General features: G+C 41.1%; 1 protein-coding gene across 7 annotated transcripts in view; it reads right to left on the bottom strand.

Annotated features, from left to right (window-relative positions):
* Positions 1 to 26,989, bottom strand: part of igsf9ba (immunoglobulin superfamily, member 9Ba) — a 65,320-nt gene that overhangs the window by 7,846 nt on the left and 30,485 nt on the right. Inside the window, exons 5-22 of one of the 7 annotated variants that reach the window (XR_004567123.1) lie at positions 25,335 to 25,452; positions 22,097 to 22,238; positions 20,431 to 20,576; positions 19,104 to 19,246; positions 18,557 to 18,697; positions 18,341 to 18,460; positions 18,085 to 18,253; positions 15,326 to 15,449; positions 14,768 to 14,943; positions 13,591 to 13,817; positions 12,767 to 12,851; positions 12,507 to 12,668; positions 12,145 to 12,190; positions 11,223 to 11,309; positions 8,905 to 10,518; positions 7,127 to 7,169; positions 6,073 to 6,330; positions 5,125 to 5,226 (exon numbers count right to left, since the gene is read on the bottom strand). Coding sequence is in view for 5 of the 7 variants with exons in the window: in XM_034197862.1 (XP_034053753.1) it covers positions 5,096 to 5,226; positions 8,905 to 10,518; positions 11,223 to 11,309; positions 12,145 to 12,190; positions 12,507 to 12,668; positions 12,767 to 12,851; positions 13,591 to 13,817; positions 14,768 to 14,943; positions 15,326 to 15,449; positions 18,085 to 18,253; positions 18,341 to 18,460; positions 18,557 to 18,697; positions 19,104 to 19,246; positions 20,431 to 20,576; positions 22,097 to 22,238; positions 25,335 to 25,452 (3,631 nt within the window). In the remaining 2 variants the exon portion in view is untranslated. Of the gene's footprint in view, positions 1 to 5,095; positions 6,331 to 7,126; positions 7,170 to 8,904; positions 10,519 to 11,222; positions 11,310 to 12,144; positions 12,191 to 12,506; positions 12,669 to 12,766; positions 12,852 to 13,590; positions 13,818 to 14,767; positions 14,944 to 15,325; positions 15,450 to 18,084; positions 18,254 to 18,340; positions 18,461 to 18,556; positions 18,698 to 19,103; positions 19,247 to 20,430; positions 20,577 to 22,096; positions 22,239 to 25,334; positions 25,453 to 26,989 lie in introns of those variants that run through there. The other 6 variants (XR_004567122.1, XM_034197867.1, XM_034197862.1 and 3 more) reach the window with 6 other exon arrangements.

Below are 26,989 nucleotides of genomic sequence, written 5' to 3'. Positions count from 1 at the left end.
TCTTCCAGTTTGTCCAAAGGTCTTCTAATCAGGGCTCTATAAATAAAGAACTACGGCAGATATGTAATATTTTTTGCAGCCGAACCGTGTATTACAATGCCGTTATGTGATAACTTTCAAAGAGAAAAGCAAGCACACTCGGAATAAAGTATTATTTTTTTTTCTATAAATGTTTTTGGATTTCATGTCGCATAAACAGTAACACCATATCCGAACGTGCATTGCGGCTAAAACATCCAATCACCAAGCTTGAACGGTAGCTGAGGATTATATAGGTAGATGTTTTAGCCTATCAAAACCTCTGAAAAAAGAAATGTGTCTCTCAGAATCGAGAGGGAAAAGCCTATGGGAAAAACACAAAAGCGGTGTACACAATTTAAACTAATTAATGTTGTGTAATTAACTAGGATAAACTGATTTGTTTTAGTGGATGAGTACTGCAAATATCATTGTGAAATCATTTGACAGTGAGGGGAATACGGTTTTATTATGAAAACTTAGGAGACAAGGAGTTTACCGGAGAAAACACACAGAGTTTACCGGAGAAAAGTCAAGGAGTTTACCGGAGAAAGAGACAGGCATTACATCGTTGTCCCTGCAGCCACTCAAATATACTGCCACAGACTCAGACAAGTGTGAGAGTGGAGATACATTTGCATCAGTTTCCCGGTGAGTGGGTTGAGGAGAGCTAGCTGCTAACGGAGCTAACAGCTGTCCGATTGTCAGCTCCGGGAAGAGCCACAAATCAGACAAATCTCTAGTGACAACAACAACAAAACATGCCGGGAAATAATCCAAAACAGAAGAAAGACGAGCAAGAGAATGAAGAAGATAAAGGGAAGATGAGGCTCGTAAGTCAAACAGCTATACAGCTTGCCGGAAATGAGCCACCTGACAATAAAAAAGAGAGAGGTAACGATGTAACAAATGTCAATAAAACAGAAGATGAAGACTCCTGGGTATGTAATATCTGCCAAGTCATATTCAGTGAGGTCACCACAAAGATACTAGAATGTGAAAATTGCAATCAACACACATGTGCAAAATGTCTGAAACTAACGTATGCAGTCACACAGCGTGATGACTTGATGTGGCTGTGTAGTAAGCAATGCCAGGATAAAACCCGCAAGGCTCTGAAGGATTCAAAATCAGAGGAACTGTTGGAAAACAATAAACAACAAGAAACAATTTCATCACCTGAATTAGTAAAAATATTGGACGCACTAGAGGAGATGATAATTAAGCAAGCAGAGAAACAACAAAACTACACCAGAGAGCTTATCGCACAGCTCATCTCCCAAGACATACCGGTGAGCCCACCTAAGGAGGGAGACAGTGACTCTGTAACTGAGGATGATACTTCACCTACGTGGTCAGATGTTGTCAGGAAGAAAACAATACACGATAAGGTACTAGTCAAATCGTCAATCAGGGAGTTTACGAGAGAACAACAGTCAGAAGAGAGCAGAGAGAAAAACATTGTTATACACAGATTACAAGAAAGTGAGGACGAAAATATAGATAAGATGAAAATACGATAAACGATCTGATAAAAAACGAGTTGGGAATCGAAGGGGTTTTGGCATCAAAGGTGATACGCCTCGGGACTCGAGAACCGGAAAAAAACAGACCAATGCTGATTACCACAAATTCCACTTTCGAGAAACGAAAAATAATGTCAAGTCTCCACAAATTGAAGAACGCATCAGCAAAGTTCAAGTCAATAAGTGTGGCAAAGACCTCTCCAAAGAAGAACGGGAACAGAGGAACGACCTTGTCAAGAAAGCAAAAATCTAAATGGAAGAGGACGGAACGAACATGTGGCGCTTCAAAATACAAGGACCAGTGTGGGATGAAAGTTGTTTGGCAAAAAATCAAACCAAATTCAAACAAGACAGAACCCACAAATACATACATAATAACAACTCAGAGAGTAGTAGAGGACTTTCTAAGGGTCTTCAATGTCTTTACACTAATGCAGATTATGTTATGAATAAGATAAATGAACTGGTAGCAAACATTGATAAATATGACCCAGATATTATAGCTATTAGTGAAGCACTTCCAAAAAACCCACAAGTACCAATCCAGTTATGTGAATTGAACATCAGTGGATATGACATTTTCAGCAATCTAGATGAGGGTAGAAGAGGTGTCTGTATCTACACTAAATCCTACCTCAGAGCAGTACCTAAGAACTTGAAGGGCTGTACATCTACAGAATCTGTGTGGTGTGAAATACAACTCCACAATACGGACCGTCTTCTGGTTGGATGTGTCTACCGGTCACCAAACTGTCAAAAATATCGGCAACTTTGAAACTAGAAGTTTAGTTGAAGAACCGCAGCCACGTTTTTATTATGGGAGACTTTAACTATCCTGAAATTGGTTGACAACCCATATGGGCACCAGAGAGACTGCTACGTATTTCAACATGTAACAAAACCAACTCATGCATGAGGAAACCAAACCCCACACGTGCTTGACCTAATTATCACAAATGAGGAGGGAATGGTTGAGGATCTAAGCCATGAAGCACCACTAGGAAAAAGTTACCATGACTGCCTGTCTTTCAAATTTCTATGCTACCATGAGATATGTGATAATCCAAACCGCAAGTTCATCCTTGATAAAGGAAATTATGAAGGCCTGAAACAGGAAATTATTGGGACAGACTGGGCACAGACATTTGGATAAATGATAGAATAAAAACATCAAATCAAATCAAAAAGTGCAGCTTACACCTTACAAAGGTTATCTGGTACAGAGAGTGACCGTTGTTCCTATGCAAAATTGGGCGACCAAGTTAAATGGGAGTGTTGGAAAGCTAAAAGAGAGCATGAAATAAAAATTGCAAAGGAAGTCAAAGAGAATCCGAAAGCTTTTTATAAATATGCCAGAAGCAAGCTAAAAGTCAATGCCACAGTCGGAGATCTGAAAAAAGCTAATGGCAGCCTGGCTCAAAATGACAAGGACAAAGCCAATACACTAAATTCTTTCTTTGCTAGTGTGTTCACAAAGGAGGATACCTCATCAATACCAGACTTCCAGGACAGACCATTTAATACTACACTCAATAAATTGGACTTCACATCAAAGGACATCCATACAAAACGAACTTAGATGCCTCAAAAGCATCAGGACTGGATGGCATCTATCCCAGGATTCTCAAAGAACTGTGTGACGAACTAGATAAACCCTTACTTACTATATTTAAAAAATCGCTTGATGAAGGTGTGGTACCACAGCCTTGGAAGGATGGTCATGTAACTCCTATATTCAAAAAAGGTGACCGAAGCAATCCTGGAAACTATAGGCCTGTCAGCCTTACAGCAGTAGTATGCAAACTCCTTGAATCATTGGTGCGTGATGCCGTCATAGAACATCTTGACTCAAACAACCTATTATCAGACCGCCAACATGGCTTCGTCCAGGGCAGATCCTGTTCAACCCAACTCCTGGCCTGCCTTGACATATGGTCTCGTACCCTGGACCAGAGAGGAAGTCTCAATGCCATTTATTTGGATTTCGAGAAAGCATTTGATACTGTACCTCACAAAAGATTACTGAAGAAGCTCTATGGGTATGGTATCCGTGGAGACATACTCACCTGGATCTCAGACTCTCAAAAACAGGCGACAGAGAGTCTTTGTTAATGGGAAACCATCTGGATGGTGCCCAGTTCTCAGTGGAATTCCACAAGGTAGTGTCCTGGGTCCTTCACTGTTTGTCCACTATCAACGACCTACCGGATAATGTGAGCTCCAGGGTCCAGATGTTTGCAGATGATACTAAAGTCTTCAAGGAAATTAAGTGTAAAGAGGATGCAGAAAAACTCCAGTCAGATCTCAGAAAAATGCAATGATGGTCCGAGTGTTGGCAGCTCAAATTCAATGCAGCAAAGTGCAAAGTAATGCACTTAGGTTTTCTGAATCAAAAATAGTATAATATGGGTGATAATTCAAACACTATAAACCTATCCGAGACTCTGGTGTGAATGTTGATAATACCCTGACATTTAGTGACCATATCTGTCGGGCAAGTAACAAAGTGAATGGTATCCTAGAAATGATCCGCAGATCATACACTTATTTGGACTCTGACGTAGTATGTAGTTTATACATCTCTCTTGTACGGCCACTCCTCGAGTATGGGAATGTCGCTTGGTCCCCCATGTACAAAAAGGATGCTGAGCTCATCGAGAAAATACAGAGAAGGGCAACGAAGCTGGTTCCAGAACTAAAGGACCTACCATATCAAGAACGACTGCAAAGTCTTAAAATCCCGAGTATGTATTATAGAAGGGCGAGGGGAGATATGATCGAAGTTTTCAAATATCTCCACAACATCTACAAAACATCATGCCCACTTCAACGGGATTATAACACCAGGATTCGTGGACTCTGCCTCAAGTTGAAGAAACAGTACTCCGCCGCAACTTTTTCAGCCTGCGTGTGGTTGACTTGTGGAATGATCTGCCAGAAAGCGTGGTCACATCCAAGACGGTTAACTGTCTCAAGTCCCGCCTCGACCACTACTGGTCAAACATCACCTTCACTTTGGACTATGTGACTGTTGCTAGCATCCATAGTAAATAAAGAATCAGTGATCTACTCATTTATTTATGAGCGACTAAATGGCCTTAGGCCTATTACAGCCGTATCCTATTGATTGATATTTGGTCGTAATAAGGGCTTGAACAATCAACCTATTTGGTCGTATGAGTTGGAGGACTTGTTGTCAATTTTTATTGCAATTGGAGATGCCATGTTTTATACCAATATTGGTAAGACTCGCAGGTACTTGGAAAATGTTTTATATTGTAAATAATGCAATTGTATTTTTTTTTTGGAAAATACATTAAAGAAATTCAATTTTCTTTAAAGTTCCAAACTTAAAAATGTTTTACACAAATATTGTAATGATCATTATGCCTGTGTTGTTACAATTTTTGAAGAGTCTTTATAGCCATGGTTGTTTTCATAGAGGTGAAGGACTTGGTGCAGTGAAAAAAGAGCTTGCAGTGAGTAAAATGTGACGGGAAAAAGAGCCCTGAAAGTGCTTCAGAGACACTTTTTCTAAGCGTCAGACGAACCTGTTCTTCTTACGGAGGTTGTGTTGTTATTGTTGTTGGCAGCCCCTCCCTTGGCTTTCGTAATACAGTGGTGTAGCAGTGCTGGTAAGCTCTCAGACCCGGCAGGATCACTAGACACACCTAGAAGTTCTCTGAGAAGAAGAGAGACAGCACAGCACACGTTGCTCCGTTAATCCAACAGTCATGTGCGGGCCCGTCCACATGTCAACAGCAGAAATACACTTTGCATAGCTATTTTCATTATGTTATGGTTCGATGAGCTCTTGTACTTCTACTGAGAGCCCTTTAACTAAGATGATGAATGTCCACTTTCTATCTGCAATGATGGATGATCAAAGTTAGATTTAAAGAAAGAAGGATGAGACAGAAATGAGAAAGTGAGAGAAAGAAAGAAAGATAAATTGACATAATGTAGAGATGGTGAATTTATTATGTCTGAAACAATCATTACATTAAAGACCCAGTCCAGGATTTATTGGGATAACATAATTGTATACCACACATTACTCCTAAAAGGTAAAGTGTTACAAATGTACTTATTTTTGGTCCCATGTTGTAATTTTAAATAAGGGACTTGTAGTCTTGGAATAACGGTTTAGACAATTATTGAAATTGCTGTGCTCACTACTTGGGGGTCTTTAAAAAGTGACTGCTTCAGAAATGCGGACAATATATTGTTCTCTTTGCTGTATACAACTCATAAAATGAAAATAATTTCAGCAACTTTAAAATGACTGTTCCCGTATCAATCAAGCCTAAATGTACTTTTGAAATATCTTCCAACATCACTCAGTTTACTTAACAGTAGAGCAAAAGAGATATCTAAGTCGTAATATGAAGTGTGCTCAGATGTGTTCTATAAATACTGTTCTATGAACTATTTTCATTTCATGAGTGATACATGCAAGTTAAATCATAACAATCAATGTTAAAAAATGACATCAAGGTAAGGTCTTTGTCTTAGAATACCAGTTTACCTCACACAGAATACTCTGGTTTTGTTGGTCATCTCTCATAGAAAGATGTAATTAAATGAAATTTGATTAACCTCACAAACTCTAAAGTTCAGAGTCTCAGTATCTGCTTAATGTCTTAGCACTTCAATTAACTGAAAAACAAACAGCTTCAAAACTTGACTTAATGTCAAATTAAGTCAAGTTGTTGGGCGAAAAATAGATTGTTTCAAAAGGCATAGGGAACACAAAACTTTAGAGATGCTTGTCCTTCATTTGTCACTGTGGAGAGAGAGAGTGAGAGCCATTAGCAGAGAGGGGGAGACAAATGTTTGAAACAGTCCTGGACAGATAGAGAACAATTTAATTATCACATACACTGTGTGCTGGGGCCACAGTGTGTTAAACTAAGTACATTTCCATAGACATGAACACTGTACAGCACACTTTCATAAACATGAACACTGCGTACAGAGGCTTCACCATGCTGACGGGAGGAGATGGCAGGAAGAGGAAATGGCCGTTAAAGAACAAGTCACATGACAGGAAGAGGAAATGGCCATTAAAAAACAGTCACATGACAGAAAAACGAAAGCACTTAGGACAACAAATGTGACAAAGAATTTAGTTTGAGAATTGTTGTTATTTGTTTGGTCGTAGAGAGAAGTTTAGAGAATGCATGCATGGCATTTTGCACATGGAACAAAACTTTAAAGGGGAATACTCCAGTCTATCAGTCATGTGCGTCCTCTATTGATTCAAGGCTTATTTGTTTTGGTTGCAGGGAAACATGTCTGTATTCAAAATACAATCCAAAGACAAAAATGCTTCTCCACAGTCCAAAACCGCTCCTCGTGCTTGCTCACAAGCCTAAAAACTGCAGCCTATGCCGCAGCAGGCTTACTGTGCCTGGGAAGAGTATTGACGAATGTGTCCTGCAGTAATTTTTACCATTAGTTGTACTTCACTTGAATCCAGCACAGAGGCACAACCCAAAGCGATTCCCCTTTAAAGGAGAGAGTGATTAGAGCCCTCCCCCTGCTGACCCCTCCCTCTCAGACATGGGTCCGACCCTTACCTATTGCGGCGTAGGGGACCGGGTCACAACGCTGCCCAGATAGCTGAGATCAATCAAAAACAAATCACGTAAGACCCTTACCCTCTATAAAGCAGCAGCCCTATAAGCTACCTTCCCTTAGAGGCCAGTGATGGTGCTGGAGTGAGGGCTCTGCCTCATGGCTTTAGCTACTGTATGGTTGTAGTGACTAGGGGTGTGAGGTGGGTGTGAGGGGCACAGGAATGTGTGCAGTAAAGACATGACATGACTGTGGGCCATAAAAGTATATGAGTCTCAGCTATATTGTTATATAGGTGTATATAAAACAAAACCTCCTGGGTGATGACTGCTAATCTGTGTACGGGGCTCTGATCTATCAGACTGTCGCTTCTAATGAGATTTAATAGTTTTATTTATTTAGGAAACTGTATCTATATATCTATATACTTATACAGAATGTTGCAATTTCTAACCTTTTCTAACTGCTTTATTAATTGTTGATAAATCACTTACTAATACATTATAACACATCACTTATTTAGGGTAGCTATCTTGTGGCTTTTTTGGCTGCAGAGCTTTTTGTCTAAAACGTATATACATCACAAATGTACAGTAAAGTAAATGGGTAAGTTTAATAGTGCTAGGGCACTAGATAATTCAAATCCTTTGCTGCTTTATGCTCCATTGCATGGAATATATTTGATAAGGATACGTACCATTTACACTACCAATTGAGATAATAATGTAATATATAATCATCAACAAATAAATGCTGATGTATTATTTTACACAAATATATTGATTTCAGGAGTTTTATTGACTGGATACCTAGAGGTGTAATTACCTAAAGTTAGTCCTGCCAACAATGAATAGATGCACAAATATTTAGAATCCGATAGCATACCATTTTTAAAGTACTTGTAATGTTGGTATTTTTGTATTTAAGGCTACTACTTTAGTGCTTTTAAGTATAATCTTTGGTATTGCTCTAGACTAGAATTACTGCAATATATTAATGACATATTAACATTTATAAACACTGTCCAGATGACTTACTAAGTTTGTATGTTTGCCTATTAGAAAATGGGACACCAAGTTTTAGTTTTAAAAAAAAACTGAGACCTGGTGGTTTCCTTATATAAGGATTATAACGTTTAAATTAAAGATACTTTAACAGTTTAAAAAACATGAATAAAGCCTTTAGTTGTGGCTTATAATTTTAAAGAAAGTGGATTTATCAGAAAGTGAACATTTTCTTTGTATTATAGTGTAATACAATGTATGTAACTGTAAAAACAGATACAGTTAAGTTAACTGTTAAAGTTGAGCAAGAACATAACTTTTGATTCGTTCCAATCTTTAAGGGGGAAAGAAAGAAATGGCACAGTTTTTAAAACAGTAAACTTTAGAGTAAAAATAGCATCTAGTGTGTCGTCTAAATGTTCCTGCAGTAATTATGTTTTACCTACATTTTCATTGTGACAATTGTTTTATGAGATAATTTAAGAGCTATCAAATGATAAAGACAATAATTCGTTATATCAAAATCAAATTGAGTTTTCACATGCCAACAGGTTTAGGAAATGTCATTTTTATGAATTGGTACATTGTGTGTTAAATGCAATTACATGACTTCTGCATATCAAAGTACAATATGCATCTTAATTATTCCTTAATGGAAACATTAAATTAAAACTGTGGATAAATACCGAGGAAATTTGGAAAAGAGAGCAGACGAGAAGAGAAGTCTCCCCTTTAAATAAATATGTGACTATTCTCTACTGGAATGGATCACCTACCCTGAGGCTGATATCTGGAGCTGAGAGGGCTCTGAGGGCAGCATCTCCTCCTCCGTCCTTCTCTGGGACGGCCTCTGCCCGAATACATCCCTGCCCTCCAGAGGGGGAGAGGGGGACTGGGAGGGGTAACTGGCTGCAGTGGAGGCATAGGACATGTGGGCGTGGTAACTGGGGCTGGGTTGCCTGGTGGCATGGCTCTGAGTGGGAGAGGCGGACGGGGAAGACCTCCGGGAGAAACTGACAGTGGGCTGCAGGGAGATTTCATGCATCTCCAGAGACCGAGAGGTGCGGAGGATGCTGGGGCGGGGAGGGGGCCGCACTAGGATATCTGGAGAACCTGGCTGGGTGCTAAGGGGGCTTTGGGAAAGTGGAGAGAGGCGGGAGGGCTGGAGTACTAATGGGGGTAGGCTGGGGTCTGCCCGGCGATGCGCTCTCGGGCTGAGCCATGACTGAGGGCTACTACTGGGGGCTGTGCTTGGGCTCCCTGCACGGGCTGCCGGGTCAGGGTAAGGCAACACTGGTACACCCACACCGTGGGCCGTGTGTCTGAGATGGCCGAGACTCTGGGCCTGTTGCATAGTTAAACGCCTAACCGGGGGCCCCATGGGCCGGTCTCTGCCTTGGGGAGCCATAGGGACCTCCAGCTGCAGGAGGCCAGGGCTTGATGGGTCCTTTAGGGAAGAGAGGTGCAGGCGACCGTGGGGGTGAGAGTGAGGAGGGTATGGGGGTGGATCAGGGAGGTCCTGGGAATGATGCAAGGGATGGTGAGGCGGGTATATGAACCGTGGGCCCTCTAGACCCAGGAAGGGTAACTCATGAGGCTGCCAGCTGTCAGGAGAGCACGGAGGGCTGTGTGTGTGCGACAGAGAATGGCCAGAGGCAGTGTACTGATGGTGCTCCATCTCGCCACTCTCCTCAGGGATGGAGGGGTAACCAAAGGGCCCCTCGGCGGTGCCTGGGGGGGAGGACAGAGCAGAGCTGCGCGGGCTGATGTCAGGCATGTAGAATGGTGGTGGAATCCCTGATTCAATGCGGCTGCCTAGATACCCATAGAACGGGCCCTGGGGAAAGCCCCTGTAGCGGGAGGCCGGGGCCTGCCCTGAGGCGTGAAGTGCACTGCCCTCTGCAAAGCTCATACCTTCCATGGCCCTGTGGAGGCGGGGGCTGTAGTTGGGGGGCTGCGTTGACTCCAGGCTGGAGGACGTTGGGGAGAGCTGGGGCCGCAGCGTGGGCATGATGGGCGGCAGAGGCCCGGGGTCAAAATCATTCTCCTCATCAGACTGCCGGAACTCGGGGTACATGTCAGACTCCTCTGCGAAGGGGAAGCCGTGGATGCGGCGGGCCGGTGGGCTTTCCATGGTGAAGCGGCCATCAGGGCCGCGGCTTATCAGCTCAATAGGCGTGGTGACCTCTGACTCATACTTTGACACACTGTATTTCTTGCTGGCTATGGCACGCTTGGTTTTCTTGTAGAAGGAGAGCTCTTTGTCTCGATCCCTCAGAGGGCTGGGCAGCTTCCTGACGTACAGCCCCGGGCCCTGGGACCCGTCTGAAGAAAGAGAGCGGGGCCTAGATGGAGGAGAGCTCTCTGGACTTATTTTCCCAGATGATAACCTGATCAAAAAAATGCAGACAAAAGGCACTGTCTTAGTTTAACACATGAAACCTAAAGGGTAGGTGAATGAAGTGTCTTAAACAAAAGAAAACTGTCTGATGCAGTAAATGAATAGGCATGATTGTGGTTTCATTTCCAAGCTCAACAGATGACACAAGACATAGCCAAAGCACTCTATTAAGGCAGTCATAATGAACCACATTATGATAATGACCAGTTTATGACGGCGGCATCATCCTGACAGCTAATGAAGCGAGAATGACTGGATGAGAGGAGAACCAGTGACGCAACCATGACAACCGTATCACAAATCTATTGAATCTAAATCTTCGTGAGCAGACATGAGAGCAATTTCCATATGCTGCACCAAATGGTGATGTGAGGAAAGCAGATGACATCTAACCAGGCCTCATTTGCCCACACCAGGAGCAGCATAGTCAACACTTACTGGGTCAGTGAATGCATCAGATAGACATACAGAGTAAAGAGTGCATATACACAGTACTGAACTGTACTGTACATGCATGGAGCTAATGCAAAGTAATCCCTGTATGGTGCGTGAGAGTTAGTGCATGCAAATAGGCCAACGGTAGGCTTCACTACAACAAATAGTCAGTTGATAATTTCTATGCAATGCTTTAACCATGCAGCCAAGCCAGTGCAGTGCAGCACACTCTGTATTTTGGTGCAGGCAGGCACTCACAGGGGGCTGGCGGGCGGGGGCAAGAAACTGCTCCTGGCAGGCTCATCCCAGCAGGGCTCTACCCCTGGCAAGGGGGTGAGAGGAGGCCTGCGATTGGAGACAAATGACATGGGCCTGGTTCATCTTTGACTATGCCACTTCAGGAAGGACTAAGGTTGAACTTCCTGACCTACCATTTCATAAAAAAATAAACAAGGTATCTGATACTGACGGTTTATCTTAAGTCTCAGGCAGACACACATTTATTCTTGAATGTGATTTTACATAGATTATATCCACAAATGAAATTGAAATGCAGTCATAAATGTAACAAGATTTACAGACGGACAGACAAATACACACATGTAGCGGACTGTACATTAAATGTGCAGCTAAACATAAAATAGCATTATTACACGATTTGAATCATGCAGAATGCAGACAGCGTTTAAGATTACAGATGGATCAAAAATCAATACACATACTGCAGCTTGGGCACTCTGGGTAATGTGCCTAAAATGCTGACTTTGCTGCTTTAACTTTCTTTAATCTGCCACTGATCCGCTAGAGGCTGCTACTGTTCATGTTCTTCCAAACCCTTCAAGTTGCCCAAACATATAATCATGGTGTTTTTATATCATCCATTTTGGGTTTTGCTTATTCTGTGTGCCTATACTGTCCGGATATTTTTACTTAAATGCGATAGAGAAGGCAATGATGTGCATTATAATCAGTTCTACAAACAAGGCTCGAAAAAGAGTATTTCCAGTTGCCAGATGTTTAAAGTAAATGTAATAATTTTTTAGTTTTAACTGTTATTATTGTCAAAATGTAGTGTATGCCTCGTCTCAGAATACATAGGAAGAGGCATTTTGGTAAAGGTGCATTAGAAGTTGGACAGTAGTAGCGTCCCGCAGGATCTTTGGCATTTAGTCTTACTTACGGTGACTCAATGCTTTTCCTGTAGTGTGTCACCGACAAGGGAGGATCTGAGAGGACAAAAACATTTGAATTCAGCATTTCCCTCTGTTTAAAACCATAAGACATAGTCAGACACATGGGTGTATTGTGAGACAATGGACCCCTTGGACATGTACAAGGCACCTTATCCATCCTAAATAAGAGTAACTCAAAACAACCATTGTGTTGTTTCTCTTTCTGTTTGTTTTGCATCCCGTTGTAGTCATTTAATTTATTATCTTGCACTTTCACCCAATGGTCGTGGTAGGCTCAGAAGTCATTCATCCATGGTCAAACATCTACTATATTTATTAAATGTGGGTTAAAGTAGAGTGGGAGGCGGACCTGGTTTACGCTTCAGTTTACGACGGTGTTGCTTATTGACAAAGCAAGCTGCTAGAGTGCTGAACAGTACTGCTGCTGCCAGAAAACAGATAGTTGCCACGACACCCGCCACCACCGGCCGCGCCAGCCCCTCATCAGGCAACTCCGCAGGAGGGAAGGGATCTGATGGGGCAGACAGGAGGGTCAAACGGGACTTAACACAAAACTCACATATCTATTTAAGGACTCCAGTTTGTAATACATCATAAAAAAAAACTGACCGGTGCTCGACACTCCCACTACGTTGCTGCTTTCACTGATCAGGTCATCCATGACAGCCATCACCCGAAACTCATACCAGGACTCCTGTGAGAGAGAGACAACATACACACTGTCCCGTGACCGTCTCATGCACTGATTCGTGTCAAAGTTACTGGATCCTGTTCAAAAAGCACTTTGTGACTCTGAAAACTGACCTGTGTATACAGTAGGTGACATTTAGATAATAAAAGGATGTTTACTTTATTTATTATTGTTACGCGTACTAAAAGGAGATTATACCTTGTAACGAGCATGTTTGAATTTCTTTTTTTGTGATGTAGGTTACACAAACTCACTTTTTGTAATTTATAAATATAATCATTTTTCAAAATGCACTATACTGCAGTGAGGCGAAAAAAAAGACACCATTTCTTGAACATTTAAGCTGAACGTTAAATCATGTGCATACAAATGTGAACTGTGTAGAAATGTTATAATTATTTAAAAATGAAATGATAACTAGATTACTGTGGCTAAGTGGATACAGTGCTGGACTTCGAATCAGGGGTCGCAAGTTCGAGTCCCACTGCAGTCAGCATGTCGTTGTGTCTCTGGGCAAGACACTTCACCCCAAATTGCTCCTGTGGGGATTGTCCACAGTACTGCATCTATGTAAATCGCTTTTGATAAAAGCAAATCACATTTAATGTAGATTATGCTCGTCACCATGAAATAGGGATATTGTTTACAATATTCTCTCTTAATTAACTTTCCAGTCAATTACCCCTTTGCCACACCTTACACAGCCATGTTTCTGTATGGACTGCATGTATTTGTAACTGACCTGAACGAGGTCTCTGGCTATGAGCTCGGTCTCGGTGGACGGGATCAGGTCATCCAGAACCTCCCACCTCTCCCCGAGGCGGAACTCCATGATATATCGGTCGATGGGCGAGGAGTGGTTGCCTGGAGGGAGCCATGTGAGGAGGACACCGTGCTGCGTGCGATTGGCTGTTAGGCACCGTGGTGGAGTAAGAAGCACCAGTGGTTCTGGGGTACCCAGAGGAGAGCCTGTGGACAACACATGTTGGACAAGAAAGTTAACATGAGGGAAAGTTATTCAGACAATGATTTCCATATGTAAGGAAATACAGCAGCCTCCATACTCTCTACTGTATGTTAGAAAAAACAGCAATGCACATTTCTGCCTTCATGCCTTTTTTTGCTGAGACATTGATTTTATTTACCATTCACTTTTAATTCAGTTCAGACATTGGGACACTAAGACTGGATATTGGCAACATGCCCTTGAGGCATGAGTTGGATTACAACACACAAAATGTGAAAAAAATACAAAATGTTAATCTGCTCCTTTTTCTACATCAGAAACAGCTACAGCGGCTACATTCTCTGAGTAACAACATTAATAGATATTTCTCTCTGAACATGTTGACTTGTTAAACACAAGTGGAACTAATAACATTAATAATGACTGTGGTATTTTGCACGCAGGCTTATTGGCACACCTAAATGGAACAGTGCCATCATTACTGTCATTAGTTACACCTCTGCTCTCCTGCTATGACAAGTACATTCACTCAGCACATGAGAACAAATTCACTATTTAAGGAATGTCAGCTGGTCTCAGCTCATGTGCATTGTTTTTTTATAAAAATTGGAATGTTTTTTTTTATCCAACGGGCACACAGTCCTTTTTTATTACATTTTAAAATTAGGCACATTCATTAAATTGCAGAATAATCTTTTTTGTTGAAAAAGAACAATGTTTAGAGATATTTTATTCTGATAATCAACATAAAACAATAAAAGTGAAGAGGTACAGGATTTAGGAAGTAAAGGATGACATGTCTGCCCCATCCCTAGTATTATGTACACATTCATTTAAAAACAACTACAGCGCAGAATCTCATGAATGGCATCTGAAGACATTCTGGAAAATAGAAATAGTGCAAGTCGCTGATTTAATTCTGCAGTCAAGTTTCCTTTAATTGAGAACCCACCTAAAGTGTTGACTGTCACAACTTGGCTGAATGGGCCCGTGCCCAGTTTGTTCTGCGCCAACACACTGAACTGGTACTCTGTCCCGGCCTCCAGCCCTGTCACCACCAACCACGTCTGAGCCCCAGAAACTGGCATGGAGTGCCAGTCGTGAGGCCCAAAGTCTGTTCTTTTTGACCTGAGAACAGAAATAGGGCAGAACAGAAAAAAAATATTCATAATTTTAATGGTAAACTTAAAACAATAGTGAAAGATATGCTCATTAGTCTCAAGAAAGTGTTGTTCTCTAATTACCTGCTGAAGCTTTGCAGTTTATTGAACCTATATGGTGCATGTGACTTATGTATATTGCTGAGTGTGACTGCATTGCAACAACATCTACTGAAAACCCCAATAAATATACTGTCCAAAGAAATACTTAGGGTTGAATTTCTAACATATTGTATGATCATAAAGGCAGGAGAAACATGTTTGTTAAACTAGGCCTTTAACCCACAGGAAGCGTTTCCACATCTGCATGCTGCAGACAGTGATTTGAAGTTAAATATAAGAGCACTCACACTGGACCGTACCACACAGAAAATGTCTGTTCGAAGCCGCCATCATATCCTGGTTCCCAGGACACATTAGCAGAGGTTGTGGAGGGCAATACGTGGATGTTGCCAGGAGCGTGTGGGCTGGTGCCTGAAAGATCAGGACAGAGAGAGGGAAGAACGGAATACATTTAAAAGACCACAGTCTACCAATTTACTTGTGTGTGTGTGTATATATATATATATATATATATATATATATATTTCAGCTTACGATTAGCATTTAATATAGCTTGCAGTGAGATAATATAGATATTATATTAACATGGGTGGTGTATTACTGATTTATTCACATAATGTGGGCTCACAATGCACCTCAAGTAAAACGATGAGCATTTTGTTGATGTTTGCACCTCTAAAATGCTGTGCTGTATCATGCGCCCGCCCGTTCTCGGTGTAATAATGCGACTCTGGCTGAGGTGGTGACCAGCGTAAGGTCTAGTTAAAGAGCAGTAGCGCTGTCTGCAGCTCTGCTCATCCCACCCACGCAACAGATGTGCTGTGTGGCCCGAAGCCAGTTACTTCTCATAAAGGAGAGACCTGAGCACAGCTGCCTCCTCTGCCCTGCGACACCTGTCAGCTGAGAGCCGGTCACACGGAGAGGCCGGCTGAACGCTGCCAGCTGGGCCACAGTGAAACCCCTCCTCATGCTGCGGGGCACGGGTTACTGGGGCAGACTGAGTGACCTGCTCATATGTCGAAGACCAGCAGACAATACTTAAAGATCCCATGACATGGCCATTTCTACTGATCATAATTCCATTGTTGAGGTCTACTAGAATAGATTTACATTGTTCAATGTTCAGCTCACCCACTCTGTTCCGATGAGTCCACCACCGTTACAGCGGAACATCAGTGATTATGTGTTACAATGGCGTTTATTAGCAACCAGAAAATGACAAACAGATGAGAATGCTGCGTGGGGTCTGGGTGCCGTGTTGGCGGGACGTTGCGGGGCTCGCTGCTCCGCCTTTTGAGGCTCGAGGAGCGGACAATGTGAGCTGGATTACTGGTGTCATTTCCTGGTTGCTGCGTGGGGTCTGCGAGACAGTGAGACACAGCTGAACTCAGCCTGCACACACACACACACACACACACACACACACACACACACACACACACACACACACACACACACACACACACCACACACACACACACACACACACACACACCACACACACACACAACACACACACACACACACACACACACACACACACACACACACACACCACACACACACACACACACACACACACACACACACACACACACACACACACACACACACACACACACACACACCCACACACACACACACACACACACACACGGCTGATAAGGCTGAGTGAGTATGTGTGTGCGGATATCCGCGGAGCCGCGGCTGAAAAAAGATAAGGCTGAGTGAGTGTGTGTGTGCTACGTCACTATACTCGTTACGTCACTTTACTCAGGAAGAAAAAAATGGAAAAAGAAAAATCTCCAACGAGGCGTTCTGGGGCAGCATAGACAGGTATTTTCCATGTTAGAGTTTTACTCGCTACAGGGTGTACTTTGAGGGTTTGTGACTTTACAGACCGTTTACTGTACATGCATAAAAAAAAGATTTAAAGGAATAATTCTCAGTCCGAGAAACAAGCTTACTAATATTTTTAAAAGGAGGCTACAGCCAGAAGACAATTACTTAGCTGAGTAAAAAGTAAGCATAAAGTATTTTTGTTTTGTTCAGATTAAATAAAAATAATCCTTGTGTATTACTTAGGGCTGGTAATCTTTTTTTAACTTTTGGATTGAGCCAGGATAACCTTTCCCTGTTTCCAGTCTTAAGGCTAAGCTAGGCTAACTAGCTGCAGGCTGTAAATCTTCTTGTCTAAAAAAGCTTATTTACCAAAATGTTGAACTATTCCTTCAACAAGGAATACACATTTACATGTCTTCTATTTAAGCACTAATGTAGTAAAAGAAACAATTGTGCTCTTTCCAGTGAAAACATTTTGAGTCATTGAGAAAATGAGTCCTGATTTTGCAAATATTAAATAAATTGAGTATATGAATATATCTTTCTAGCCTTAAGATAAATGTTTCCACAAGAATAAAAAGAAAATGTTGGCCTCCGATTATTATATGTATATTTTATATCCTTTAGTTTCCATGATAACCACAAGTTAGTAAGGCTGTTACACAACTTTGTGTAAGACATTTATATTTTCAGAATGCCTTCCATTACTGCTACTTAAAAGTATTACAACTAGTTATCTAATTCTAACCCCAAGAATTTGCATTAAAACTGATTACATTTCTACAATGCTTGACATGAGGGGCTTGTAGTTTTAACATTTGGGTATCTGGAAATTCACAGTACAGTTATGCTTGCCTTTGTCGACACTTAAAAAATGTCATAAAAGTTCATAAAGATGTCCTTGGTCCATGACTCAAAAAGACAAAGGGTGTAGTTACCATTTTGAGCAGAGGGAAGGATATCACACTGTAATTACAGAGTCAGGCTTTAAATTAACTTTATAAAGCTATTTCAGATAGGATCTAATGCAATTTTAATGATGCCCAAGGGGAAATTGGGCAGACTCAAGGTGTTTGAAGAATGAGGGTCTTATCATGCAAATCACTCAGACCACACACAGCAAAGTGAGGTCACGATGAACTCAAAATAACTGAGAAAGGTCATATGTTCGAGGAAGTTGAGAGCCATGTGCAGATTTTCATACCGATGACTAGGATTCGCGTGCTGGCAGTGATGCTTGTGACCACATTGGTGGCTACACACTCCCATTCTCCGTGGTCCTCCTTGCTGAGGGACAGAAACTGTAAGCTGCCACTGGGTAGGATGTTGTGCTTACTCTTGCTCGGCTTCCCCACCTTTAATGGACATGGAAACTACAGTTACATGGTTAAAAAATGTAAATGCACATTTGCTGACAAGATTCAATGGGAGTGAATTCATGCTGTTATTGTGAATTGTACCTTTCTCCAGGTAATGGATGGTATGTCAGGGTCTCCAGAAGCAGCACAGGGGATAGTAAGCTCTCTCCCAGCCTCCTGGCGATACTCCCCCCCAGGCCTCACATTAAAGTAAGGGGGATCCTGGAGAAAACATACAAACACAAGACCTATTATGCAGTCTTCTGGGCACATCAGTGTAACATGACGCAAACAGAACAAATAGGAGCAGTGATGTACCTTTAGCACCAAAGTGGCAGGGGGGGACATGCCCATGGTACCCAGGGCGTTGTAAGGCACACAGGTGTAGGTGCCCAGGGAGTCTTCTGTTGCCTCTGCCACCCTGATACTGCCATCCTGCATCAGGCTCCAACCGGGGTACTGAAAGACAAGCGGACATCATGATTACAGGCCCCTTTTTTTTTTTTAAAGTGGATGCTTATGTAATGCAGGCCTGCTGTCAACAGCGGGGCAACATATTGTGTGACCTCAGTGACAGTAGATTAAATCAAAAGAGCAGCAGATGGAGCGCTCTGAGCAGAGAGATACTTTATCTACTTGACACTTGTTTGAAAATGAAGGAATTCTTCTTAAGAAAAGGACAGCTTCAATTATCTGTTACACTGAAATCTAAGGACAGTGGTAAAAGCAGTATATTGATCCATTACAATCATCTAAAAAAACTCACTATATGCTTTAAAGGTGACATATTATGCACATTTCTGGTTTATTTAAAGTGTGACAGTAAATGTATTGTAACACCAAGAGGAGACTAATGAGCACTAACCTTCTCTACTCTGAGGGGATAGCCGTCTTTCTCCCATTTCACTGATGTCACAGGCGGGTTGGCGTCCACCGGGCAGCGGATGACGCCTGGCAGTTTCCGTGGGACATAGATGACAGGCGGCATGTTGATCACACGGGCAGGGTCTGCAGGGAAAGTAAATATCTGTGTCAGGGATCCGAGATGCATCATCAATTTAGTTTGATGTAATACAGAAAACAACAAACGGGTTCATTGCTAGGAATAAAGAGGTGAAGTTGAAAAGGTAAGTACTAAAGGTTGTACAAGGATGTAGTGTTAGATTCAAATGACCTCTTATCTTCACATTTGCATTTACACATATTACATTTACTCTATGTATGTTGGCTTATCAATGTTTTATTCTCTTAATGTGTTTTTTGTAAATATAATTTTGACTGATTGTTTTCATCATTTATACTCTTTAAAATAATTTTTGGGAAAATTGTACTTTACAAATATGTTATAGTATGAAAGTATTTGACCTTAACACATCAAACCAACATATTAAAAACTGGTTATATTTTCAGCTTTTTATTATTGGTTCATATTACAACATGGAATCGAGATTTTCAATGAATTGGTCCTGTCCCTGGCTAAAAGTTATTGAAAGACCCTTAATAAATTACTCTCAAGTGATTTTTAGCCAAACAGTAGGATAACCTTTTATCTCTGAGATGCTTCATATAAACAGAGCTAAATAATGTTCTTTTTGCCGCATCCTGGCCACTGCTTTAATCCTTGTCGGCTGTATTTCAGTGTAGTGATGAAATCAGTGGCTGCAGTGCCTCTGAATCCCCTGCTCTCTCTCATACTGTAGCACAGTAATCATTGAGCAGCGGAAACTTGGGAGAAAATTGGCTCATCACCCGAGGATTTGACAGAACCTCAGATGGGCAGCAGTGACGTTTCTCTGTCTCACCCCAGCGCTGATGAGCAGAGAGGTCACCATTTTATTTTTGGGGTAACCAGATTCAAAAGAGACGATGGAAAAAAATGGAGTCTGAGGTCGAGGCTGTCTCCATCTTTGTATTCAGGATTGAAGCTGGAGGCGGGATAGATAATAATTGTATCATTAAAATCCACTCAGAATATGGAAATGTTTAAGAGGCTGGGTCCAAACAAACTATGTGACTCTCTGTCATGTCTGACCTTGAAATCCAAGAAGGTTACTTTGCATTACAGTGGCAGAGCAGCGCTGCCAAATACAGCAGCCTCCATACTACTGTTCCCTCACACTCCTCTTCACACAGCTCGCTGTACCGTCTCCCCGCCCCTCCCCCATCCACTTTGTTGCCAGGGTAACACTCACACTGAACAATCAGGTAGGCTGATGCCGAGGGGGAGATACCGAGGCTGTTGCTCGGACTGCAGGTGTATTTCCCAGCATCCTCTGGCTTGACCCGGAAGATGATAAGTGTGCCGTCGATTAGGATGCGCACTCGGAGCTTCAGATCACTGCAACGAGACACACACACATCGTGTTACAGAAACACACCATCAGGACAGGGCACACATCTATTTGCTCCTTGTGCTGAATTACATGAAGGAGCCATAAGGGAGCAGCAGAGAGTCAAACAGCAGCTGTCTCTCATAGAAAGAACACAGAGTACAGAGCAAGACGTTCAAATAAATCTGCTAATTGCCATAATCGCCAAATACTACAGCCCTCATGGTTCGCCCTTTACGGCATTTAAAATGACTGTGATGATGGAGCACATTTTCTGTTTTTTGTTGTTGTTTTTGTTTTAAATGGAGCTGCTTTCCTTTTCATGCCACGCAATTCAAGCTCAAACTGAATATGTCCAGAAATAAAACAAAACCACTTTTAAGAAGATCCTGATTTATAAAGGTTCGTAATGGTAATTAATAAGAACAATAGTTCTGTAACCAGGTTGTGAGAAATCCCTTTAACCGATTGGACCTTACAAAATCCAAACAACAATTTATTAAGCATGATTTATGGATTACGAACACTTATACAACTGCATTACAACCTAATACAGTAAATATGTGTTACAAATCAGAAACCCAACTGTTGCTCCTAATGGCTTATAACGGATCTGCAGAGTATAAGTTAATTAATTTTTAATTCAAATGAAATTTCCCAGTTGGGAACTCGTTTTTTACAGATTATTATGAATTATTTTGAATGCACCACTGATAACCTATTCTGCTATGGTAACTAAACATAATTTATATGTTCCATATCTGTTCCAAAAATATAATTATTTCTTGGCCTGTGCTCCTATCCACCAAGTTTCATTAAATCGCAAATATATATATATATATATATATATATATATTTTTTGTAATCCTGCTGAAAGACAAACCAAGCCAAAAATATAACCTCCTTGGCAGAGTTAAAAAATACTAAATAAAGTAATAAAACTCACAGATACTGTTACTACTTTTGAACTCCTACACCCACAGATAGGCCTTAAACCTGCCTCCTCACATAACAAGAAGAATTAGATCTGTCATTTCAGTGCCTGCTTTTGTGGTAGTCCTTTGAACACTTGTTTTCGCTGCCTGTCAAACTCCTGTTCACTTGTTCTTCCTTTTCACTTGTTCTGTCACTTGTCCGCTGTAAAGCAGACTCTAAAGGCCTGCCTGTGGAGGTCCTGGCTGCGCTTCAGAGCATCGCTGCATGAGAGGCATATGATGACACAAGGCCTGAGTCATGTGATATTATCATCAGAGCTCACTGGCACTGTCCAGACTGTCCCCCCCCCGCCCGGCGACCTCTTACTGCCTCTGGGGCTGCAGGAGGACAGGACACCAGCACACACACACATGCATATTGACACACAAACTCAAAAACACATCACAGAGACACATGATGTCACTCACATCACAAAGGTTTGAAATAAATGCAGCCTGTGTGGTGATTTAAGTGCCAGTAAAAAAGCCATATATTCTTAACTAAGATGTTTCCCTGAGCTTCAACACAAAAGTGAACTTGAGCATAACTTTACTTCTTAAAGTAGACGTTATCCTCTTCCCAGAACCAGGTGTAGGTCAGGTTGCCAGGATACGCCTCCGCTTGGCAGGTGAAGAGTGCATTCTGGGATATGTTGACAGTGACGTTTTCTGGTGGAGAGACGATGTATGGAGGCCCTGAGAGAATGAGAAACAATGTGTATTAGTTTTAGTTGTCTACTAGTTTTGTTGTAAAGCTAGTAGACAGTTTTTTGGGGGAATAAGCTTTACACAGTGGCTAATTTACAACTTGACTGCTAATTTGGCTAACATGGAGCCATATTAGCATTTATTCAGAGTTATGTATCTGGTGTCTTGATGAATGAAAGTCAAATATTTACTTTAAGGCTTCTGTTTTGGTCTTCATGAATTCCTGAGGAAAATATGCTCCACAATGTTCAGCTGCTAATGGCTAACTGTATCTGTCTGTCGTCTGGTTTTGAGCATGAAGTGTACACAGTGGTCGAGTCAACCAAAACAATTCAAATTCAGACGGTAAAATCAAAACATTTATAAATGAATACATATATTTAGAAAAAACCTAATGACCATTTGAAAAACAGTTATATACAGTGTTATGCAGTGCATTCTTCATAAAACATCCAATACACAATACATATGCAACTGGACTGCAACTGAAATATCACTTGGGAGTTAGCTCATCACTGACTTCAATTGAAAAAATGTCGGAAAAATAAACAAAAATAACCATTTCAACAAACATACAATAAAATAACATCAGATTTTACCGTTTTGACAGTTGACTTTAACAGATTGACGGTAGAGAAGGTCGCTGAAGGGATGAAAAGTATTGTTAAATCTTAAAAATCATATTGAACTATATGCAGGCCTTTTCTGCTTTCACTTTGGATGGGATTATGGACATTTCTTCCAGGAACAAAGTGAGAAAGAACACACACTATGTATTATTTACAATACATCACCACAGTCTGATGTGAAATACAGTGTGTAGGCAGCTTCTGTGACCTTAATAGTAGTCGGAGTTGGAGCTTTATGCATGCTTCACATTGTAACCTTTTCATCGCAGAGGTGCTCTAGGTTCACTCTTAACTCTATAAAACTGCAGAAGCCATGAAAGGTAAGCTGTCTGATATGAGTGGGCCCAGATACAAGCCTTCTGGTTATTTTCCTCTCATCGTGCACAGCTTTAATGCATCAGGTGGGACCGCTGACGGCACTGTGCGAGTGTCTCACATAACAATTAAAAACAGCTCACAAGAGGGAGAATCATGACTCCTCAGATATCTGCTTGTTATTGCTCTGAGTCTAAATCGTATCCCACAATTTATTCCACGGCGCTTTTCATGCCAAATGTTCATCCAAACTCTAAAACAAAAAAGATTTTATGAGGTGAAATAAAACACTGTTTTGGTGCATGTTCGTCGGTTGTGTATAATACACCCCACTGACATTATTCAAGTTGTTGCTGCATGGCAGAAAACGAAATATCTTACAACATGGTGTAATCAAATCAAGGAGCCCTATGAGATCTTCTTTAATAAGTTCCAATATTCAAAAGTCTTCTTCCGATATATTATCCCGCTCAATTTGAGGAGCACTGTAGCATATGTTGTCCAATGTATCTGTTATCCAATTCATAAACAAACTATTCCTCCCCACAGAGACTGATGAACAATCCATCATTAACAATGTACTTTGATGATAGGAACACTCTTCTTTCTGTTTTGCGTTTGAAAAAACTGAATCATCAAAATCTGTCCATATGGGAAAAATCCTCAACAACATCTTAGATAAAAGAAAGGTTTACAATCTGGAAAAAAATTGGACCGTAATTGATTGGTTGTTGAACCAAAAAAAAAAAACAGAAACCAAAAACAAAAGTGTTTTTTTGAAAAGTTACGGGAATCATCTTTTTTTTTTCAGACGGATTTAAAAGTATATTTTTTGAATAAAGTTGAACATTTATTTAAAAAAATACTTTATTTCTCAGGAGCGTTACAGTTTATATAACCAATCACAGCCTTTTAGTGTGCTCATCACAATATTATCATAATATACATTCAAACAAAACCTGTTTCTTGTTATACTTTTGGTTCATTCTGATAATGTGAGGACTCTTTTCTCACATAATGTCACGACCTAATTTTTTTATTATAATATATATATATATATATATATATATATATATATATATATATATAGTAGAATTCCCACTTGATTAGTACATGAGTACATTATGTCCTGTGATACTATTCACCAAATTGTTTGTTGTCCAAAAGGCCAAGAATGTTCAAGTTAAGATCTAATAAAAAATAACCCCCGTTGTTTTAGACTTATCTCTACAAAATTACTTTTTAGTGTATTAGTTAATTACGGGGCACTTGCGTTATCCGCTTAACATTGCAATGCAGTATATACATGTAGTATTGTCCAGTTTTGATATGATGGAAGAACATGGAGAGCCATAAGTCCACATGCTCACCACTGCTGCAGAGTGTGGTGGTTTAAAAGAGGGCGGCTGGCTGGAGGCCTGCAGACTTTATGCAGTTGCATCACACGCACCACTGGTTACACTATCTACTGGGTTACAACACAATGATTTTTTTAATGTGTGTTTGCAGTGAGTGTGTGCACATGCATTTACTATACGGGGCACAAAGAGTAGAGTAATACCTCCTATCCGTTTGCACCTAGAAGTCAAGCATTAAAATACTTACTTAGGCCAACTCTACCATAGGAGTGAGATGCTCGGTTGCTTATTAAATACACAGTGTTAACTCCCTGCTTTATCAGGAGGCAGAGAGATAGAGAGAAATAGCACTGGAGGCTGATATCACAACCATCCATCTGATCTGTGTCTAGCAGAGAGCCTAGTTAATGGACCGGAGACAGACTGTGACGCTCTCACAGACAGACCCTGCACACATGGATGTATTGTACACACATGCACACACAAGCTCCAGACTGAGCTATTGACTGACTGAAACAGACTCAGAAGGTGTGTTACATACATCAGTGCACCAGAGAGTTGCAAGGCTGTGCTTTTGAATGCTGCTACACTAAATGCCTTCAAGTATAAATAATAAAACTACTTCAGCGATGCAAATGCAATATTTGGCCTGAGGTAGATAGTAGGGAACATTTTAATTTCAGAATCTTGTCATCCGTTCAGATACATTTGTCAACAACTCTTATGAATAAACCCTAATGCAAGCGCCTTGCTGCAGTGTGTTTCATCTCTACATACAGTACCTTGAACCAGCAGACGGGTGGTGTGCAGCACCTCTCCCTGGTCACTGTAGGCCCGGCACGTGTACGCCCCTCTGTCATCCCTAGTGATGCCCAGGATGGTGACACTGCCATCATGTATCTGTGGTGACATGGAGGAGAAACAGATATAAACCCAAACTCTGATGCAAAACATTCACATAATGTTGCAAAGGGCAAGTAGTGGAATATTCAGATTAGATGTCCAATGATAAATCAATTGACAGATAATCTGCTTTATATTTGGTAATTAAATAATCCTTTGATTTTCTCTGGGCAATAGTGTTCAAACTTCAATGACTCGAGTTTCTAGAATGTGAATATTTTTTCTGGTGATGGATTCCTCAAGGGAACCAGTGGCAGATTAATTGATCTTGAAAAAAATGGTTAGATGCAGCCATAATTCAGATCATTCAAGGTCAAGGTACCCATACCACACTGTTAAAACACACTGAATAGTAAATAAACATGTATTAGAAATGTGTGCTTACATACCTAAAATAATCAAAAGCACTTGATGAGGATATTGTGTCCCTTTCAGAGTTTTGCTAACAGACTGCTGTTAGTTCATATATTTTTTTATATGTACAATCTTGATTGTAGTGGACCAAAAAGCACAATATTTGTAATAAAATTGTATAAAAGCAGTACCATGGGAGCAGTCTCCCACTGACCATGACAACACATAAGAACACCCATGTTCTTAAATTAAGTTTGTGGTGTGTCTCTACTCCAGGGGTGTCAAACTCAATTTCATCGCGGGCCACATTCGCATAAAGGTTGCACTCAAAGGGCCGGTTGTAACTATATAAATATATAATATATATATAAAATAATGTATTATATTACATTATTGCCTCTGAATTGGATTATTATCAGATAGGATAATAACTTAGTAATTAACTAAGTCTGAAAGCAGAAGTCCAGGGCAAATAATTGCAAGTCTCTTCAGTGCGCATGTCACAAAACGAGATGCATTGTGGGACATGTCGTTTTTGGGCAACCTGCTTCTGTAAAGTGGCATGTAACCGTATAATAAACGTATTATATTCTTTGCAAGCTCTTGCGGGGCCACATAAAATGAAGTCGCGGGCCGGATTTGGCCCCTGGGCCTTGAGTTTGACACCCCTGCTCTACTCCAACACATCAAACACATACAAGTCATGAATGCTTTAATTAACTCCAGGTCTGATTCCTGCATGTTGTAACCATGGAAACGTCTAACTCCATGTTGCTGCGGGTCCCTGTTTGCAGCTACTGATGAGAACCAATAAGTGGTGAAGAAACACATTAACCAAACCTAATAGAAAAACCCTCATAAATTATGCAACAGGTTGCGAGAGACTCTGTCCATTCAAGTAACACACACAGCTGTAGTCTGTCCATTCATGCAGCTGGGGGGGAATCGGCTGCGCCTGCAGAATTATTCCTATTCATCTGTCTTTCAAATGGTTTACAGCCGAGAAGTGCTGCGTGTAGATCAACACGAGCAACTCTTAACTTCTGTCAGTCTGTTGGCAAACTGTGTCATCACCATCACAAGATAACACTTGGTGCATCACTGCTGCGTAACATAGCATGCTGGGAGCGCGAGAGGAGTGTAAACCAAACACTGGTGAGCTGTGAGGCATCCGATGGAG

The sequence above is a fragment of the Gymnodraco acuticeps genome, unplaced genomic scaffold (assembly GCF_902827175.1).
Source record: "Gymnodraco acuticeps unplaced genomic scaffold, fGymAcu1.1, whole genome shotgun sequence".
Lineage (NCBI taxonomy): Eukaryota > Metazoa > Chordata > Actinopteri > Perciformes > Bathydraconidae > Gymnodraco > Gymnodraco acuticeps.
This window is presented reverse-complemented; position numbering and strand designations above follow the sequence as displayed.